Source organism: Ursus americanus, chromosome 14 (assembly GCF_024610735.1).
Source record: "Ursus americanus isolate L20-20 chromosome 14, mUrsAme1.1.p, whole genome shotgun sequence".
Lineage (NCBI taxonomy): Eukaryota > Metazoa > Chordata > Mammalia > Carnivora > Ursidae > Ursus > Ursus americanus.
This window is the reverse complement of record NC_142140.1, coordinates 32,471,894-32,492,576: the sequence shown is the minus strand read 5'-3', so window position 1 is coordinate 32,492,576 and position 20,683 is coordinate 32,471,894. Positions and strand designations below refer to the sequence as shown.

The window sequence follows — 20,683 nt, the reverse complement described above, 5'->3', positions numbered from 1 at the left end:
AATTCTTCTTTCAGTGGGGCCTCAAGGCTGGGTTTCTCATTCTCAAGTGATCATAATTAATTTAAAAAGGAAAAAAAAAAATCCTGTGAGTTTATGCTCACAGAATTCTGGGGAATCCCAGCTTGGAAATACTGTTTAGAATTAAAAATTAAATACTGACCCTTTGATGGCTAACTTGGCACCACCCAATACACAGAGACAAACACAAGGACAGCGCTAACCCTGAGCACCAGTGTTCTAAGAGGCCATCTGAGGGACCCAAATTATGCTAATATTAATTTTAAAAATTATCATTGAAGCATAAACATAAAATTAAAGTTCTTTTGGAACTACAGTAGCCCTGGAAAGTTCACCTATGTGTTTCAGTCTGAGTAACACTTGCCTTATGGAAAGCTATTTATTAAAAAAAATTTTTAATAAAATACTGTGCTGAACTTGGGACCCAGGGACCAAAGGAGGAAATCTTTAGACAGTGTTCGAAGAATCTGCGAACTTGGATGACAAAAAGGTTATATATTTACTTTTCCTATCCTTAACTAAAATGGAGCAATTGTATCAATTGTACCTATGTCTTTGTCACTAATAGAAATCACACATATTATTCTAAATATTACAATGGCTACAAATATCTCAAAAATATCATGCCTATTACTTCTCTGAAATCATGATAGGCCTCAGACCCACTGCTAGACTGTATTATTTAATGTCAATAAAGCAGCACATATATTAGTACCATAGCTCAAATTAAAAAAAATTTTTTAATAATATTTTTTATTATATTACGTTAGTCACCATACAGTACATCCCTGATTTTTGATGTAAAGTTTGATGATTCATTGGTTGCGTAAAACACCCAGTGCACCATGCAATACGTGCCCTCCTTAATACTCATCACCGGCCTATCCCATTCCCCCACCCCCCTCCACTCTGAAGCCCTCAGTTTGTAAATTTTTTTAAAAAAGCATTATTCTGACAAATGGCTTATGGCACAAAAGGGCTCTTATACTAGGAATTTCCCAGAATTGGCAAGTTTCTTCCTTGCCTTTTTCTTTTCACTATCAGCCTCGAAATGCAAAAATGTAACAAATAAGCACTGAGTAATGTACAGAAGTGTTGAATCACTATACTATACACCTGAAACTAATATAATGTTGAATGTTAACTACACTGGATTAAAAAAAATTTTTTTAATGTAACAACAGGGATTCAATAATATTCCCTCATGGGATATTTTTCCTGTGTTGTCGGGGTTTTTTTTTTTTTTTTTTTTTTTAAACAAGATAAAATTCACCAAGAAAAATTCACCAAGAAACAGGTTTGGTTTTTTTTTTAAGATTTTTAAATTTATTATTTATTTGACAGAGCAAGAGAGCACAAGCAGGTAGAGCAGCAGAGGGAAAGGGAGAAGTAGGCTCCCTGATGCGGGGCTTAATCCCAGGATCCCGGGATCAAAACCTGAGCCAAAGGCAAATGCTTAACTGACTGAGTCGCCCCAAGAAACATGTTCTTCATCAAAAACAAACCAACAATGACACTCATGCATATTATGTAAGCTTGTCTAGTTTAAATAGTATTGATAAATTATGTCTAATGTTTCAAAAGAAAAATAACTACAAGAAAGAGATGCCCTTTGACAGATGACTGGATTAAGCAGATGTGGTCCATATATACAATGGAATATTACTCAGCCATCAAAAAGAACGATTTCTCAACATTTGCTGCAACATGGACGGGACTGCAGGAGATAATGCTAAGCGAAATAAGTCAAGCAGAGAAAGACAATTATCATATGGTTTCACTCATTTATGGAACATAAGAAGTAGGAAGATCGGTAGGAGAAGAAAGGGAAGAAGAAAGGGGGAGTAAACAGAAGGGGGAATGAACTACGAGAGACTATGGACCCTGGGAAACAAACTGAAGGCTTCAGAGGGGAGGGGGATGGGGATTGGGATAGGCCAGTGATGGGTATTAAGGAGGGCACGTATTGCATGGTGCACTGGGTGTTATACGCAAGTAATGAATCATGGAACTTTACATCAAAAACTAGGAATGTACTGTATGGTGACTAACATAATAAAAAATTACTATAAAAAAAGAAAGTTATTAGGAAAGTTGGTATGAATATGCCTACAGTACGTGCCAGGCTTTTGACCAGTTTCATGTCCTCTTCTTTGATGTGCTCTTCTGATTTAAGTCTGAGATTTCCACATTCATCTTAAGTTATGAAGAACTGGCATAGGGCATACATGAAAAATGCTAAATGGGAGAATGTGGATCACAGTTGATACTCAGAAGCATACTAAACCTTTGAGGTGTAGAATGCATACTTGCTTACCAATAACACTGCAACTGACTTTTAGTCTGCTGTTACTAATACAATAAATATGGTTTATGGGGCAACAAAGTATGGTGACTAATTTTTGGTGTAGGCAATAGAAAACCTGGATTCTAGGTTTGCCACTAGTAACAGAGGTTACTGTTGGCATGTCAATTAGTCCCTCGGGGTCTGTTATCTGAAAATGGATGACCTCCAAGTTTACTTCAAAAGTCGTATGATCTGGGGCATCTGGGTGGCTCAGTGGGTTAAGCATATGACTCTTGATTTCAGCTCAGGTCATGATCTCAGGTGAGATAGAGCCCCGCATCAGGTTCCATGCTGCCTTCTTGGGATTCTCTCTCTCCCTCTGACCCTTTCTCCCACTCTCTCCCTCTCTTAAAAAAAATAAAAAATGAAATAAAAAAATAAAAGAAATCCTACGATCTTATTAGAATGCCACTGTTATATTTACAATGCATGTCCATAACAGAGTTTCTTACTTTGCATAGGTAATACTCAAATCCATTAGAAATGTATATCTAACTGTGTCCATTGTAGGGACTATGATATCTTGAATCTTGACACGTTTTTCTCCTAAATTAGTACTTTTAATTAATTCATTCCAGTGGAGCCAGCGACCTCGGTTTTTCAACTACAAGAGAACATAAGTTTTAAAGTATGACCATGCACTTGGTATCCGAAAGGCTCTTTAACACACTGATGTATTTGCTTTTAAAACCTTAGTTTATCATAATAAAAACTTCTTGTAGGAATAAGTCATCTAAAATAATGCACAGAACGTTTTATAGTCATGAAGTAGATTAATAAGCACCCATGAATCCACTACCCAATTTAAGAAACACACATGTTTCTTTGGATTGATTATCCCTCTGCTTCAGTGCTATGGCTGGCATCCAAGAATTTTCCTATTTTCTGGCAAATTGTACACGTATACAGTATGTGTCTGGATGGTGGTAATTTTGCAAGTTTGGGTGAATGTTTCTTAAGTAATTTGTATTCTTATTTTTTTTAAGTTTAAGCTTTCATTTCTATCAAAGTTATATATGCACATATTTTAGAATCAAAACTTTTACAAAGGTTGAAAAAAACAGCAGTTTCCCTCTCTTGTTTTCTCTTCTCTAGCAGCCACTATAAGCTGGACATTTTGGGATTCACCTCCAACACAAAGAATATGCTTGTGTTATCATCTCTTGATTTTTTGGTTTTAGAGATTATTTTATTGACTTCCCACTGTGACTAATAAGGATGAAACTCTCTGGTCATATTTTTAAAATTTTGTATTAGCATGGTGTTGGGAAAGATTTCTACACTGGTAGTCAAGAGAGCTGGATTCAGGTCCTGGTTCTGCTAGCCATTTGTCTTTCTAGGCTTGCCTCTTTCCCTGTAAATCCAGAGATTTAGGGAAAGTTGTACTTAAGTCTCTCTATAAATCTTATGTCTCTGTGAAGTAAAATTTGCATGAATAAAATGATATTCAGATGCTTGCTGTTTAAAAGAATCTTTTTGTGAATTTTTTAAAGTGGAGAAAATATTTAATTTAAATCTGAAACTATAAAATAGCCTGAAAGAAAGTTTATCTACACTGTCCACAAGTTAAAGGAGGAGAAACTAAAGAAAAGGGACAAAAACACCAACCACAGGGGTCAAAACAACGCTAGGACGGGAACCCAGCTTTAGAACTTATAACGAGCATCTTATATCATACCTCATACATGTAGTCATAGACCAGACCTTTTTCATCAAACTGGCATTCCCATTTACCCACAGAGTCAGGCACTGGGTTGTTTTCATCTCTTCCCAGGATGATTGACCGTAGGAAAGTATCAAACACGACCCGACCATCCGTATCACAACTTCCTCCAATGGACCAAATCAAAGAAAATATAAAGCTAGCCTATTGGTTTAAAAAAAAAAAAAAAAGGTTAATTTAAATTAATTATTTAAAAGAAATTTTTAACAAATTAACTAAATTTAACATATTAAGGAGGCCTGGTTAACATATTTGGAAAAGGCCAGGTCTACAGATAAAGTGGAATGGAGCACAGTGAAGTCACAGAGAACATCATTTCTCTGGCACTATCTATCTAAATTTAAAATGCCCATAGCAGGGCACCTGGGTGCCTCAGTTGGTTAAGCCTCTGACTCTTTTTTTTTTTTTTTAAGATTTTATTTATTTATTTGACAGAGAGAGACAGCCAGCGAGAGAGGGAACACAAGCAGAGGGAGTGGGAGAGGAAGAAGCAGGCTCCCAGTGGAGCAAGGACCCCGAGGCAGGGCTCAGTCCCAGGATCCTGGGATCACGCCCTGAGCCGAAGGCAGATGCTTAACGACTGAGCCACCCAGGCGCCCCAAGCCTCTGACTCTTGACCACAGTTCAGGTCTTGATCTCAGGGTTGTGAGTTCGAGCCCCACACTGGGCTCCATGCTGGGTGCAGAGTCTACTTAAAAATAAATAAAAATAAATAACATGTCTATATCAAATGATGTAGGAATTTCTCTTTTAGGAGTTTATCCTTAAATATATTCCCACCTGTCAAAATGATGTATGTACAAGAATATTCACTACAACACTGTTTGTGCAGCCAAAAATAAGAAGGAACTGTTTTTTGATAGGGGTCTGTTTATGTTATGTATACAGGAAAACATGCAGCTGTTTAAAAAAAGTAACTCAGTAAGTATATGGATATGGAACACTCTCCAAGATATACTGTGAGAGAAGATGCAAATCAGTATGTATAGTATGCTAATGTGTAAAAATGTATTCATATGAAGGAGAGTATGGGTCTAATACCTCTAGCAGGCTACCTAGGGCACTGATGACAGTGGTTTCCTTGAGGGTGGCTAGGGCACTGGTATGGATAGAAAACCTATTTTTACCTTTTGAATTTTACTCTAGGCACATGTATCCAGTTTAAAAAAATCTATCAAATAATACACATACACAAGAATATATGTATAATCAAATATATTTTTTCTTTCTTTTTTTTTTTTTAGGTAATCTCAATACCCACTGTGGGGCTTGAATTCACAACCCTGAGATCAAGGGTCACATGCTCTACTGACTGAGCCAGCTAGTTGGTAGTCTTAAATTTTTTTTAAGAGAAAAATTTTAACCAGGTATCAATTTATATTAGTCTTTAAAAGTAATTCTAAACCCCTTAAAAATTGAGGGAATTTAGGCTTACCAATAGAATGAAACTTTATATAGAGATATAGATACAGATATAGCATGAAGGTTATATAAGTGAACTATTCCTAAATGCTTTTATATTTAATTTATAACAAAATTTTATAAAAAATAAACTAGTACACTGATAGGTACGGAACAATATTAAAAACTAGTTCTGTGAAAGGCAGTTCCAAACTTTGGGAGAAAAAGGAATATAAATAAATTATGCTTCAAACATGTCTGTTCAATTTCTTCTAACAGTGAAATAAGGAATGGAGGTGATGATGAGCAGGGAACCCTGGAATGTGAGGTGTCTGAGGCAGAGGACTTTCTGTGGTGACGAGGTAAAGGGGAAGCATGGGGAGGGAACCACTATCACCACAGAGTAGAAGAGAAGATGAAGGTATTTGTGAATAAGGTGGCAGATGGGAAAGAAGCATGGACCAAACACCTCTTTCCTCTGGCTCCCTTCAAGTCCTGTGCTCTGGTCTTCTCTGACCTCTAGACATTAGCTACCTGGACACTGACTCCCCCGTAGCGATGTGCTCTTTGAACCCTGCTGGCAATGCTCCACGCAGCTGGCTGGATGCCTGTTTCTGGTCTCCCACAGCCAGCTTGTAGCAGCCTACGTCATGACTTAACCTTAAGACAAAGTGAATCACCTAAAGTTGCTATTGGATTAATATTAAGTCACCTTATGGTTTATCAAATTACGATCTTTCATAAATAGTAAGACAGTTTGGGTTCATTTGGGCATATTTTACTTTCTTTAAAAGTTTTTTTTTTTTTTTTTAAGTCAGAACACCAGGTCAGGGTGACTTCAATGCCTTCGTCTGTTCCTTTGGTGCTCACCCAAAAACAGCTCTGCATCTTATGTCTTCCTCAATACAATGATCATTTCCAGAGGCACATTCTATTCTGTAAATAAAAATCACAATAAGTGTAAAGCCTACCATAATCCAAACACGAATATGCTTGCTTGTAGGATCGTTTTCCAGCACATTACAGAGTAATACCTCAAAGAGGCGTGTGAGAGATACAACCACATTGCTATCGCTTGTAGGAATCAGTTCCTGCAAAGTGAAGAGAGCAAGATACTTTACTTTCATCTTCTTTGGAGAATTAAAAAATATTTTATTTAAAGAGTCTCCCACCAGTCAGAACGGCTAGTATCAAACAGATAAAACAATGACAAGTGTTGGTGAGGCTGTGGAGCAAAGGGAACCCTCGTGCATGGTGGTGGGAACACAAACTGGTGCAGCCACTCTGGAAAACAGCAGGGAGCCTCCTGGAAAAATAAAAAATAGAAGCACCATGTGATCCAGTAATTCCACTTCCGGGTATTTACCCAGAGAAAATGAAAACACCAACTCGAAAAGCTACAAGCACACCTGTATATCGCGGCATTATTCACAAGAGACAAGATGTGCAAGCAATCCAAGTGTCCGTCGACAGACGAATGAAGAAGTGTGGCATATAGACAATGGACTGTTACTCAGCCGTAAAAAAGAAAGATCTTGCCATTCTCAACAACCTGGATGGACCTACAGGGTATTATACTAAGTGAAATAAGTCAGACAGAAAACGAAGTTCATGGAATGAATCTGTATTTTGGAATCATCATTCTGGTAGGAGGATGTAGACTGGACCAGAACAGCTCTATTATACTGCTTCAGGTAGGAAATTACAAAGGTCAGAACTGAGGCTACTGTAAGAGGAAGGAGGGGGTGGTCAGAGGAACCTGGATGGAAAAGAGAGAACAAAGTTAGCAAAGAGGGAAAAGTCAATAGATCCTGGGGACTAACTAGGTGTGGAAAATATGGGAGTACATTATGAGAAGAAAATCCGTCACTCATCAGAAAGATGGAGCCTATTTCCTATTATTTGCAACATATAGTATTAGAGTTTTAAAATTTAAAAACTGAAAAATGACTTTATATTTTCTCTGTGAAGACACTGTACAAAACTTTCATAAAGTGGAATTCATTTTTTTCTTATGTGCAGAATATTTTTCCTATCTCTAAAATAATATTTTAGGATGGAAAAAAATCTACTGAATACCCCCTTTCCCTTCCCAATATCAATATATTTATATGTAAGTGACTAGTGTGTGTGTGTGAGTGTGTGTGTGTGTGTGTGTGTGTACATGTGCAGCAGGTTGAACGGTGGTCCCCAAAAAGAGAGGCCCATGTCATATCTCAGGAACTCATGAATGTGATCCTATTTGGAAAAGGGGTCTTGGAAGATGTAGTTAAGTATCTCAAGATGAGGAGATCATTCTGGAATATGATCTAAATCCTTTTAAGAGTCACACAGTGAAGAGACAGAGTAGAGAGGCCAGGTGAGCTCGAAGGAAAAGACTGGAGTTATGCAGCCAGAAGGCAAGGAATGCCTCTAGGCCAAAGCTGGGAGAGGTAAGGAAAGATTCTCCCTTACAGCTTCCAGAAGCTTAGCCCTGCCAACATCTTGATTTCAGACTTGTAGCCTCAGGACTGTGGCAGAATAAATTTCTGTCGCTTTAAACCACCAAGTTTGTGGTAATGTTAGGACAGTCCTAAGTAACTAATATGTAAAGTTTTCTCATAAAATATTAAATATACATGTGAATTTTAAAAGCTATGTATCTGGGATGCCTGGGAGGCTCAGTCACTTAAGCGTCTGCCTTTGGCTCAGGTCATGATCCCAGGGTCCTGGAATCAAGTCCCGCATTGGGCTCCTTGCTCAGCGGGGAGCCTGTTTCTCCCTCTGCCTCTGCTGCTCCCCCTGCTTGTGTGCGCTCTCTCTCTCTGACAAATAAATAAAATCTTTAAAAAAAAAAAAACTCTCAACAAAATAGATATAAAGGGTTAACTCTGCAATAAAATAGAAGATATTTATGAAAAACCCACAGCTAAAATCATAATCCATGGGGTAAAACTGAAAGTTCTTCCTCTAAGATTTGGTATGAGGCAAGGAAGCACACTCTCGCCACTTCTTTTCAACAAGAAGGCAACTAGAACAATCAGACAAGAAATAAAAGGCATCCAAATCAGAAAAGAAGTAAAAGGATTGCTATTTGTAGATGACATGATCCTATATGTGGAAAACACTAAAGACTCTGTGCAAAAAAAAAAAAAAAAAAAAATTAAAAAAAATTACCTTTTAGAACAAACTCAGTAAGGTTACAGGATACAAAACCAATATACAAAAATCAATTACATTTGTTTACACCAACAATGATCTATCTTAAGAGGAAATCAAGAAAACAATCCCATCTATTATAGCATCAAAAAGAATAAAATACTTAGGAATAAATTTAACCACGAACATGAAAGATCTGTACTATACAGCATCAATGAAAGAAACTGAAGAAGACAGAAATAAATGGAAAACATCCTGTGCTCATGGCTTGGAAAAATTAACAGTGCTAAAATGTCCATAGAACCTAAAGTGATCTACAGATTCAATGCAATCCCTATCAAAATTTCAGTGGCATTTTTTTCAAAAATAAAAAAAGTTTTTTAAATTTGTGTGGAACCACAAAAGACTCTGAATAGCCAAAATAATCTTAGGAAAGAATAGAGATCTTTCTTAACATGTCCTGGTTTCAAATTATATTACAAAGTTCCAGGAATCAAAACAGTGTGTTACTGGCATATAAGACATATAAGCAAATGGACAGAATTGAAAATCCAAAATAAACTCAAGCACATACAGTCAACTGATCTTCAACAAGGACAACAAGAATACACAAGGGGCGGGGGGGCGGGTGCACCTGGGTGGCTGAGTCAGTTGGACATCCAACTCTTGGTTTTGGCTCAGGTCATGATCTCGTAGGTTGTGAGATCCAGCCCTGTAGTGGGCTCCACACTCAGCAAGGAGTCTGCTCAAGATTCTTTCTCCTTCTCCCCCTGCCCCTCCTCCCCCGCTTTGACACACACATTCTCTGTCTCTAAAATAAATAAATAAACCTAAAAAAAAAAAAAAAGAATACACAATGAGAAAAGGATAGTCTCTTCAATAAACAGTATTGGGAAAATCAGATAGCCACATGTAAAAGAATGAAACTGGACCTTTATCTTATACCATACACCAAAATCAACTCGAAATGGGTTCAAGACTTAAATGTAAAACCTGAAGCCATAAAAATCCCAGAAGAAAACATGGGGGGAAAGCTCCTTGACATCGACCTGGGCAATGATTTTTTGGATAGGACAAAAACTCAGGCAACAAAAGCAAATATAAAGTGGGACCACATCAAACGAAAAGTTCCTGCACAGCAAGGGAAATGAGCAACAAAATGAAAAGGCAACTTATCAATTGAGGGAAAATATTTGCAAACCATATATCTCATAAGGGATCAATATCCAAAATATATAATGAACTCATACAATTTAATAACAAAATTCCAATTTAAAAATGGGCAAAGGATCTGAACAGACACTTTTTCTAGAGAAGACATACAAATGGCTAACAGGTGTGTATGGAGGCATTCAACATCACTAATCATCAGAGAAATGAAAATCAAAACCAATGATCACTTCACACCTGTTAGGATGATTATAAAGATGAAAGGTGACAAGTCTTGGTGAAGATGTGGAGAAAAGAGAACCCTCATGCACTGTTGGTGGGAATGCAAACTGGCACAGACACTCTGGAAAACAGTGTGGAAGATCCTCAAAAAACTAATGATAGAACTACTATGTGATCCAGCAATCCCTCTTCAGGACATGACATCAGTACCTCGAAGATATTTCTGCACTCCCATGTCCACTGCAGCATTATTCCCAATAGCCAAGATATGGCCACAAACTGTTGATGGACAAATGGATAAAGAAATTGTCCTATAAATACCTATAATGGAATATTATTCAGACATAAAAGAGAGATCCTGCTATTTGTAACAACATGGATGAACTCTAACACATTATGGTAAGTGAAAAATGTCAGACACAGAAAGGAAAAAAATTGCATGTCACTTATATGCAGAATCTGAAAATTGAATGCATAGAACCAGAGTAAAATGGTGGTCACCAGGTGTGGGGAGGTGGGGGTAATGAGGAGACGTTGGGCAAAGGGCACAAAGTTGCACTTTTATTTACAATTATAAAATATTAAAAACTTTAAAATGAAACCCAGAGACACACACACACACACACACTTGAGTACAAATATAACTAGGGGGATCTGAATAAGATCAGTAGATATTATCAATGTCAATATCCTTGTTGTGATATAATATAACCTTGCAAAATGTTACCATTGGAAGAAATTGGGTAAATTGTGCGGGGAATCTATTATTTCTTACAACTCCAGGTGAATTACTGATTGTCACAATAAACACCCCATTTTAAAAAGTAGATACCAAATGTCTAAGGGGCAACTGATTTTAGTTATTTATCCTACTAGTGTGACTTTAGACTTAGGTCAAGTTGAATGGAAACTAAAGGAACTTGAACAGGTCAGAGAATTACAGAGTTACCTTGCAGTTTTTCTTACGAAGCTTTAAAGTGGGCTTTATTAACCAGCCAAAGAGTCCTTTCAGAAGAGCCTGATGATCTGGTTCCTGCAGAGGTCCTTTCAGGGAATTCAACCACGAGGACACAAGTGGTTCCCATCCTAACTGCGAGGGTTCCAAATAAATCATGCCACAGCGGCTTACGGTGGCTGGCTAGAGAAAAAAGACATTTTCTTTTTCTAACGTTGCTCATACACCAGTGGCCGTTATCAACTACTTCTTTGAATGACCTATACAGCTTTCCATGATCTAGCTCCTGTCTTCCTCTAAAGCCTCACATATATTAGAGGAAATGTCTGCAGTGACAGTTCCCCAGACACGTCATGTCTTCAGGTCTTTACATATCATCTAGTCATGATTTGGAATGCCCAGCCCCAACTAATCTCCCTAGAGAAGTGTTACCCCTCAAAACAAGATCAAACACTCAGACATTTTCCGTGGTCCTCCTCTACCCATTCCCCTCTTGGATGCTCATCCCCTCCATAATCTTAGAGTACTTACAAGTAGCAATATAGTGGAATTATTTATTAGCATGCTTCTTATCCTCCCTAAATACACTGTGTCTTACTCATCTTAGTATTCCTGGTGCCTAACTTGTCTTCTGACATATAATAAAAAATACGTATTGACCAAGTGAACACACAAACTACTGTTATATTAAAATATGAACTTACCGAGGCCTGGGAAAGGTCCATCGCTTCAAAGATGAGGCTCATTTGAGGGGACATCTGAATGATTTCTCCACTCATAAGGCAAAGCTAAAGGCAATTATTTTTCAAATGTTTATTTTTTAAAAACTCAAACTTCTCAGATAAAAAGTTATTCTATGTATAAGATAATGTATATCCTATGATATAATACAGTAAGTGTTAAAACAGAAGCCAGAAAATTGTAATTCTAGGTCTAGCTCTGTCAATTACTAGGTAAGCGAATACTTAACATTTCTGAGTCCCAGCCTCTTCATCTATGAACAGGGATAATTTCTCCTCCATAGGGTTAGGCAGGAGGAAAAATACATGACACACTGCAAAAATCCTAGACAAATCTCAGTTCTTACTATTAATATAATTACATGAAATATTCCTGACTTTATAAAGATGTTATTAATAAAAAAAGAGAAAAATTGAAAACAGAGAAGAGTATGAGCACTCATGTATTCATCTCCTGGATTTAACCAACGTTAACATTTTGCCACATTTGCTTTGTTTTTAAAAACTGTGTTTTGCACTTGGAGACTAAGAACCATCCTGCTCAGGAATGATTCGATAAACCAGGAAATCAAAAATCAATTTAAACAATTTATGGAGACCAATGAGAATGAAAACACAACGGTCCAAAACCTTTGGGATACTGCAAAGGCAGTCCTGAGGGGGAAATACACAGCCATCCAAGCCTCACTCAAAAGAATAGAAAAATCTAAAATGCAGTTTTTATATTCTCACCTCAAGAAGCGGGAACAGAAACAGAGGGACAGGCCTAATCCACGCACGAGGAAGCAGTTGACCAAGATTAGAGCAGAAATCAACGAATTAGAAACCAGGAGTACAGTAGAGCAGATCAACAGAACTAGAAGCTGGTTCTTTGAGAGAATTAATAAAATTGACAGACCTCTGGCAAGACTTATCCAAAAGAAGAGAGAAAGGACCCAAATTAATAAAATTATGAATGAAAAAGGAGAGGTCACAACCAACACCAATGAAATTGGAAGGATTATTAGAAACTTTTATCAACAGCTTTATGCCAATAAATTAAGCAATCTGGAAGAGATGGAGGCCTTCCTGGAAACCCATAAACTACCAAGACTGAAACAGAAAGAAACTGGTTTTTTAAACAGGCCAATTAATTATGAAGAGATTGAGTCAGTGATAAACAATTTCCAAAAAATAAAACTCCAGGCCTGGATGGTTTTCCTGGGGAATTCTACCAAACATTCAAAGAAGAAATAATACCTATTCTCCTAAAGCTATTTCAAAAAATAGAAACAGAAGGAAAGCTACCAAACTCATTCTATGAGGCCAATATTACCTTGATCCCCAAACCAGGCAAAGACCCCCAAAAAAGGAGTATTATAGACCGATTTCCCTAATGAATATGGACACCAAAATCCTCAACAAGATCCTGGCTAATAGAATCCAACTGTACATTAAAAGGATTATCCATCATGACCAAGTGGGATTCATCCCTGGGATGCAGGGGTGGTACAACATTCGCAAATCTATCAGTGTCTTAGGTTTTATCCAGAAACAAAAATTCAGAAATCATATGATTCTCTCAATAGATGCAGAAAAAGCATTTAACAAAATACAGCATCCTTTCCTGATTAAAACCCTTCAGAGTGTAGGAATAGATGGTACATTTCTCAAGATCATAAAAGCCATCTATGAAAAACCTATGGCAAATATTATTCTCAACGGGGAAAAGCGAGAAGCCTTTCCCTTAAGATCAGGAACACAACAAGGATGCCCACTCTCGCCACTATTATTCAACATAGTACTAGAAGTCCTTGCAACAGCAATCAGGCAACAAAAAGGTATAAAAGGTATCCAAATCGGCAAAGAAGAAGTCAAACTGTCTCTCTTCGCAGATGACATGATACTCTATATGGAAAACCTAAAAGAATCCACTCCCAAACTATTAGAAGTTATAGAGCAATTCAGTAATGTGGCGGGATACAAAATCAATGCTCAGAAATCAGTTGCATTTCTATACGCTAATAATGAGACTGAAGAAAGAGAAATTAGGGAATCCATCCCATTTACAATAGCACCAAAAACCATACGTTACCTTGGAATTAACTTAACCAGAGACGTAAAGGACCTATATTCTAGAAACTATAAATCACTCTTGAAAGACATTAAGACACAAAAAGATGGAAAAATATTCCATGCTCATGGATTGGAAGAATTAACATAGTTAAAATGTCCATGCTACCCAGAGCAATCTACACTTTCAATGCTATCCCGATCAAAATACCGATGACATTTTTCAAGGAACTGGAACAAATAGTCCTTAAATTTGTATGGAAACAGAAAAGGCCCCGAATCTCCAAGGAACTGTTGAAAAGGAAAAACAAAGCTGGGGGCATCACAATGCCGGATTTCGAGCTGTACTACAAAGCTGTGATCACAAAGACAGCATGGTACTGGCACAAAAACAGACACATAGACCAATGGAACAGAATAGAGAACCCAGAAATGGACCCTCAGCTCTTTGGGCAACTAATCTTTGATAAAGCAGGAAAAAAGACAGTCTCTTCAATAAATGGTGCTGGGAAAATTGGACAGCTACATGCAAAAGAATGAAACTTAACCACTCTCTCACACCATACACAAAGATAAACTCCAAATGGATGAAAGACCTCGATGTGAGACAGGAATCCATCAAAATCCTAGAGGAGAACATAGGCAACAACCTCTATGACATCGGCCAAAGCAACTTTTTAATGACACATCTCCAAAGGCAAGAGAACCAAAAGATAAAATGAACATGTGGGACTACATCAAGATAAAAAGCTTCTGCACAGCCAAGGAAACAATCAAAAAAACCAAGAGGCAGCCCACGGAATGGGAGAATATATTTGCAAATGATGCTACAGATAAAAGACTGGTATCCAAGACCTACAAAGAACTTCTCAAACTCAATACGTGAGAAACAAATAAACAAATCATAAAATGGGCAGAAGATATGAACACTTTTCCAATGATGACATACAAATGGCCAACAGACACATGAAAAAATGTTCAAAATCATTAGCCATCAGAGAAATTCAAATCAAAACCACACTAAGATACCACCTTACGCCAGTTAGAATGGCAAAAATTAACAAGGCAGGAAACAGCAATTGCTGGAGAGGATGTGGAGAAAGGGGATCCCTCCTACATTGTTGGTGGGAATGCAGGTTGGTGCAGCCACTCTGGAAAACAGTGTGGAGGTCCCTTAAAAAGTTAAAAATTGAGGGCACGCCTGGGTGGCACAGCGGTTAAGCATCTGCCTTCGGCTCAGGGCGTGATCCCGGTGTTATGGGATCAAGCCCCACATCAGGCTCCTCTGCTATGAGCCTGCTTCTTCCTCTCCCACTCCCCCTGCTTGTGTTCCCTCTCTCGCTGGCTGTGTCTCTCTGTCAAATAAATAAATAAAATCTTAAAAAAAAAAAAAAGTTAAAAATTGAGCTACCCTTGACCCAGCCATTGAAATACTGGGTATTTACCCCAAAGATACAGATGTAGTGAAGAGAAGGGCCATATGCACCCCAATGTTCATAGCAGTATTGTCCACAATAGCTAAATCGTGGAAGGAGCCGAGAAGCCCTTCAACAGATGACTGGATTAAGAAGCTGTGGTCCATATATACAATGGAATATTACTCAGCTATCAGAATGAGTTCTCAACATTTGCTGCAACATGGATGGCACTGGAGGAGATAATGCTAAGTGAAATAAGTCAAGCAGAGAAAGACAATTATCATATGATTTCTCTCATCTATGGAACATAAGAACTAGGAAGATCGGTAGGGGAAGAAAGAGATAAAGAAAGGGGGGGTAATCAGAAGGGGGAATGAAGCCTGAAAGACTATGGACTCTGGGAAACAAACTGAGGGCTTCAGAGGGGAGGGGGGTGGGGGAATGGGATAGACTGGTGATGGGTAGTAAGGAGGGCATGTATTGCATGGTGCACTGGGTGTTATACGCAACTAATGAATCATCGAACTTTGCATCAGAAACCAGGGATGTACTGTATGGTGACTAACATAATAAAAAAACATTAAAGAAAAAAAAAACGTGTTTTGTAGGGCATTATGCATACCATGGCATTTCATATCCAAATATGTCAATATGTATCTCTTAAAAGTAAGGAGTTTTCTATATGACCACAATGACATTATTACAGCTGACAAAATCACGACGAACTCCTTAATAGCATGTAATGCTCAGCCAGTACTCAAATTTCCTCAATTGTATTAGAAATGTCTTTTCAACTGATTCTTCAAACCAAACTTCAATCAAGGACCATGCATTGCATTTGCTATGCCCCCTTGATCGCTTTTAATCTAAAACATTCCTCTTCAAATACGTAAAAAACTGAATTTATCAACTGCTTCTTTTTTGCCAAATTCCTTTCTTGTCCACTATTATTAAAGCCATCTTTTCTTCTCAATCTTCTTGGCTTCTACCTTTGCAATTATCATTAACTTTCAACAATTTTAATAATTAGTATTATTGATATTCCAAGTTAATTTCATTAAGTCTTTTCAACTCTTCCTCTTATTTTTTTTTAAAGATTTTATTTATTTGACAGAGAAAGAGTGCACGCACACAAGCAGGAGGGGCTGCAGGCATAGAGAGAGGCAGAAGCAGGTTCCCTGCTCAGCAGGGAGCCCGATGCGGGGCTCGATCCCAGGACCCCGGGATCATGGCCTGAGCCTAAGGCAGCTACTTAACCGACTGAGCCACCCAGGCGCCCCCTTCCCCTTCATTTATTTTTCAGTGTTTCTTCTCTACAACCATCACTGTAGCCCCAGTTTTGCCTCTACCTAGATCTACGTTAACAAGGCAGCATTTAACATTCCTGGACCTGTTTCTTCTCTATAAAATAAATGAATGGTCTAGAGCTATGGGGTCCAATATGCTAGCCAGCGGTCATATGTGGCTATTTATATTTAATTTTAACTAATTAAATCTATTTAAACAATTTAATCTTAAGTAGTTAAAATTAAATAAAACTGAAAGTCAGTTCTTCAATTGCACTGAGCCCCATTATTTTTTTAAAGATTTTATTTTTAAGTAATCTCTACACCCAATGTGGAGCCTGAACTTAGAACCCTGAGATCAAGAGTCACATGCTCTACTGAGTGAGGCAGCCAGGCACCCCTGTACTAAGCCATGTTTCAAATGCTCAGTAGCCAGCCACATGTGACTAATAGCTACCTTCTTAGACAATACAAATATTTCCATCATTTTTTAAAAACATCTGGAATTTTCTTTAAAAAAAATCACAACCATGAACACTGTTATAGTTAGGGGCACTCTTGGTTCTCCACAATGATACTGAGCATGCGCACAAGGGGTTCCCATTGTTCAGTCTTAACCATCTTTAAAAAAAGGAAAAAAACTTGGCACACTACCATTTGACTTGTTTTAATGTTTCTTCATAAATGGTGAAAAATACTAAAGTACAGACAAGGGATAATCATAATGTTGTGGCCAACATTATAAATATGGAATTATAAATTTAAAACATTTTCTGGTTTAAAAAATAAATCTGGTGGTCAATGCAGCTCTGCGGGGTCTCTGCGTCTAGTACGGCTTGTCTCTGCATTCCTGACAGTGCTCGCCTTTTTCCATTTTTCCAGGTCTTCCACACCTGCCTCTTCTTCCTCCCATCTGTTCCATCAAAGGTCCAGGGGGCCCACCAGGGCCACCTTGTCTTCCTCTACCATAACCACCTCGGTCCATGCCCTGGCCACCATGGAAGCCCTGTCTTCACCATGGCCACCTCTGGACATCCCTCCAGGATCTCCGCAGTCCATGAGGCAGCCTCTTCCTCCCCAAATGCCACCAGGGCTGTCTCTGCCATGGTCACTATCCAGGCCTGGAAAGGGTGGTAGAAGGAAGCCTTCAGGCTTCGAGGCCTTACACTGGTTGCATTCTGTTCTCCATGCGAAGTTCTGGTTTCCACACCCCAGATTGGGGCACTGCCAGTCTCCAGCTTGGTGCTGGACGCTTCCTCCTCTGGATGGGTTCCCTCTGGAACCCTGGGGTCCTCTTGGGGGAAAGCCACCTCTGTCTCCTCCACAGCCTCCTATGCGACTCATGGGGCCCCTAGAACCTCCTGGGCCACTGGACCTCCACGGAGTGGCTGTGGCATCCCTCTGCCCTCACGGGGAGGCACACCACCCCGCATGCTGTTCATCGGAGGCTTCTTCCTAACAAGAGAAACCTTAAGTTTGCTCCCTTGAAAATCTTTCCCATCAAACCACTCCATGGCAGCCTTGGAAGCTGGTGAGTCTTCATAGGACATCGTAGCATCACCTTTGGGCTTTCCTGTTTCCTTGTCCAAGTAGATATGGATCATGGGTTGTCCGGTTCTCTTGTTCATCTTAACAACTCCACACTGCTTCAAGAAGTCTGCCAGACCATCTAGAGTCACAATGTCATTTCAGCCTTGCACATGAATTGCACTGTTGTCAGAGTCTTCATCTGGATCTACAGGTGGGCCTAAATCAAGATCTGGTCCTTCGTCCGTGGGTCCACAGTGAAGTCACCTCACTCTCCAGCACCCATTCCACTGCATCCTCCTCCTTGTCCACCTCTGCTCATGCCTCCACCAATCAAATCTCTCTGTAGGTACTGTAATCCGTGGATGCCATTTTCTTTCCTTCCTTCTCATTCTCCAAATATTTCCATTATTGCAGAAAGTTCTATTGGACAGTGCTGGTCTACAATACTTCCATTTTCTACCAGATTATTTCAGCAAACATTCTCCTATTTGCTTTAAATTTGGGAGGTGGGGTCAGTTTTCTCCTCACTCCCCCATGGTGTTTCCCAAATACTCTACTCCACCACCCTCTCTACCCCTTGCTCCTTTGACAACCATGCTTGCTGCTGTCACTCACCAGCACCCAAGCATTCCCATCATTAGCTAAAGCCTTTGATACTTGGCTCAATTTCTGATCCAGTGTTCATGAGGAGAAGCATCTCAACATGGCAGCCCATCGGATCCTTGACTACCCTGTCTTCATATACTTTCCTACTGCATTCCAGTCATCCACTGTATATACCTTGGGACCTTCTCTCCTGGAACACTACACAATTCTGAAATACTAAATTCAAGCATGCCAGTTTCTGCCTGCAGCCTCCTATCCATGCAGCGCTCCCAGCCATTGACTCCTACTACACTTGCTCTTCATTTGCACATCGCTGATGTTTTCACTTCCCTCATTATTAAGCAGCTTCCGTGCTATGGTCTAGCACTTCTAGCACTCTCATGCCAATATCTGTAAAGTCTTTGGGTACTTCGAGTCTGGCACCATCATCTACCTTTACATCCAAGCTGCTTAGACTGTTAGGGAAAATCTCCTAAAGGCAGACCTTGGCACCACTACTAATCCTCAGATATGTTTCTATACTTTCCTAGGCAGCTCTCTTTCCCATTTTCCATAACAGGTAATTTAAATCTTCCCTTTTCTCCTCCAATGAGGAAAGAACCAGGGTCAACCACTTCACACAATAAATAAATCATAAAAAGCGTTTGTCTTCAAATTTCCACTATTAAATCCATACATTTACCTATATCTATACCTATCCTTTCCTGCTTCCTTCTTATCCAATATGAGAATCCTCCCACCTGGCTCTGAATCAGACCCTTATTAATCCCTCTCTTACGCATCGAGACTACTTTTTAGCTCAATCAATATAACTGAAAGAAAATGAATAAATGATCAACTACCCAAGACAATGTGCTGGCATATTTGTTTGAATGCTAATTAGTTTGCTTATTTAGTAGTGTAGTTATTTCATGTAAGTATGAAAATAAATGATGATATATTTATATAGTAGAATACTAATGCAGACATAAAAAGAATAAAATGGAACTACAATACCATGACTACATAGATACCATATTGACCAAAAGAAGAAAAACACTAAGGAGTACAATTCTATATTTATGAAGTTCAAGAACCAGCAAAACTAATTTATCACACAAGTCAGAATAGTGACTGCCCCTCGGGGAAGGTGTACTGATTTGGAAGGAACATGAGCAAACCCTGTAAGTACAAGAAATTTTATGCATCTTTATTTAAATGATGGTTATGAGAATGTACACATAGGCCTAAAAAAGCACAGAACTTAAAATTAGTCACATTTTATAGTTTGCATGTTATCTGTCAATTACAACAAATACTAGAGGATTTCCATTTTCTAGTTCTTTTGTATATTTCACAGCTTCTAAGGTAATGTAATACAGACAAGCACTGAAGCATTCAATGTTTTCAAAAAGGAATGAAGCCCTTTTATTTCCTCCTACAATATTAAAGTTCTGTAAGAAACCATAAGACTGAAGTCACTTAACAACACCTATTACATTACTATGCCCTCCTGCTAACACAATGGTTTTAATACACTTTTATTCTATAAAAAAAATTAAGCAGAGGATTTACTACAGCGTAGTTTTCATTGAAAAGATAATTTATAAATGTATTAAACTTGCTTCACCCTTTCCTTTAAATGTATAATCCTAGTCAACTAGTTGTTGAACACATAATATTGCTTAAGCATGTCTGCATCTATTTTGTTTTTAAAACAATGGCAAAAAAAAACACCCAAAACCATTTTATATTAAATCTACTATATTAACCTTTTTTTAAGTTTATAGTTCAGTAGTGTTTGGTATATTCATATCATGCATCAGTTTTGCTTTTAATCATGATGATTTTACCTTTTTATTGTCATCCAATACTGTGTTCATGCTCTCTATCCACAAAGTGTCAATGGGACCATCAAATACAACCCATTTCCGGTCCGGTGTTTCTGATAAGGCAAATTCCCTAAAAGTATTGGCCACAATACCATCAGTCCACTGGGGAAGAAAAGAGAATTGGAAAGCTTCCTTTATAAAACTATAAAGTGATCATATTAAAAACATTTCAAATGTCTTGGTTTACTGTACATTGTCAATAAGAG

At 38.4% G+C, this 20,683-nt stretch overlaps 1 protein-coding gene and 1 pseudogene across 1 annotated transcript in view; both read right to left on the bottom strand.

The window, feature by feature from the left end:
• DNAH12 (dynein axonemal heavy chain 12) overlaps positions 1-20,683 on the bottom strand; it is a 191,437-nt gene that overhangs the window by 94,559 nt on the left and 76,195 nt on the right. The window contains exons 32-37 of the mRNA XM_045807406.2: positions 20,439-20,579; positions 11,679-11,762; positions 10,969-11,157; positions 6,461-6,580; positions 4,044-4,232; positions 2,818-2,969 (exon numbers count right to left, since the gene is read on the bottom strand). Coding sequence (XP_045663362.2) covers positions 2,818-2,969; positions 4,044-4,232; positions 6,461-6,580; positions 10,969-11,157; positions 11,679-11,762; positions 20,439-20,579 — 875 coding nt within the window. The remainder of the gene's footprint in view (positions 1-2,817; positions 2,970-4,043; positions 4,233-6,460; positions 6,581-10,968; positions 11,158-11,678; positions 11,763-20,438; positions 20,580-20,683) is intronic.
• Positions 17,167-19,388, bottom strand: LOC123798648 (RNA-binding protein EWS pseudogene; annotated as a pseudogene).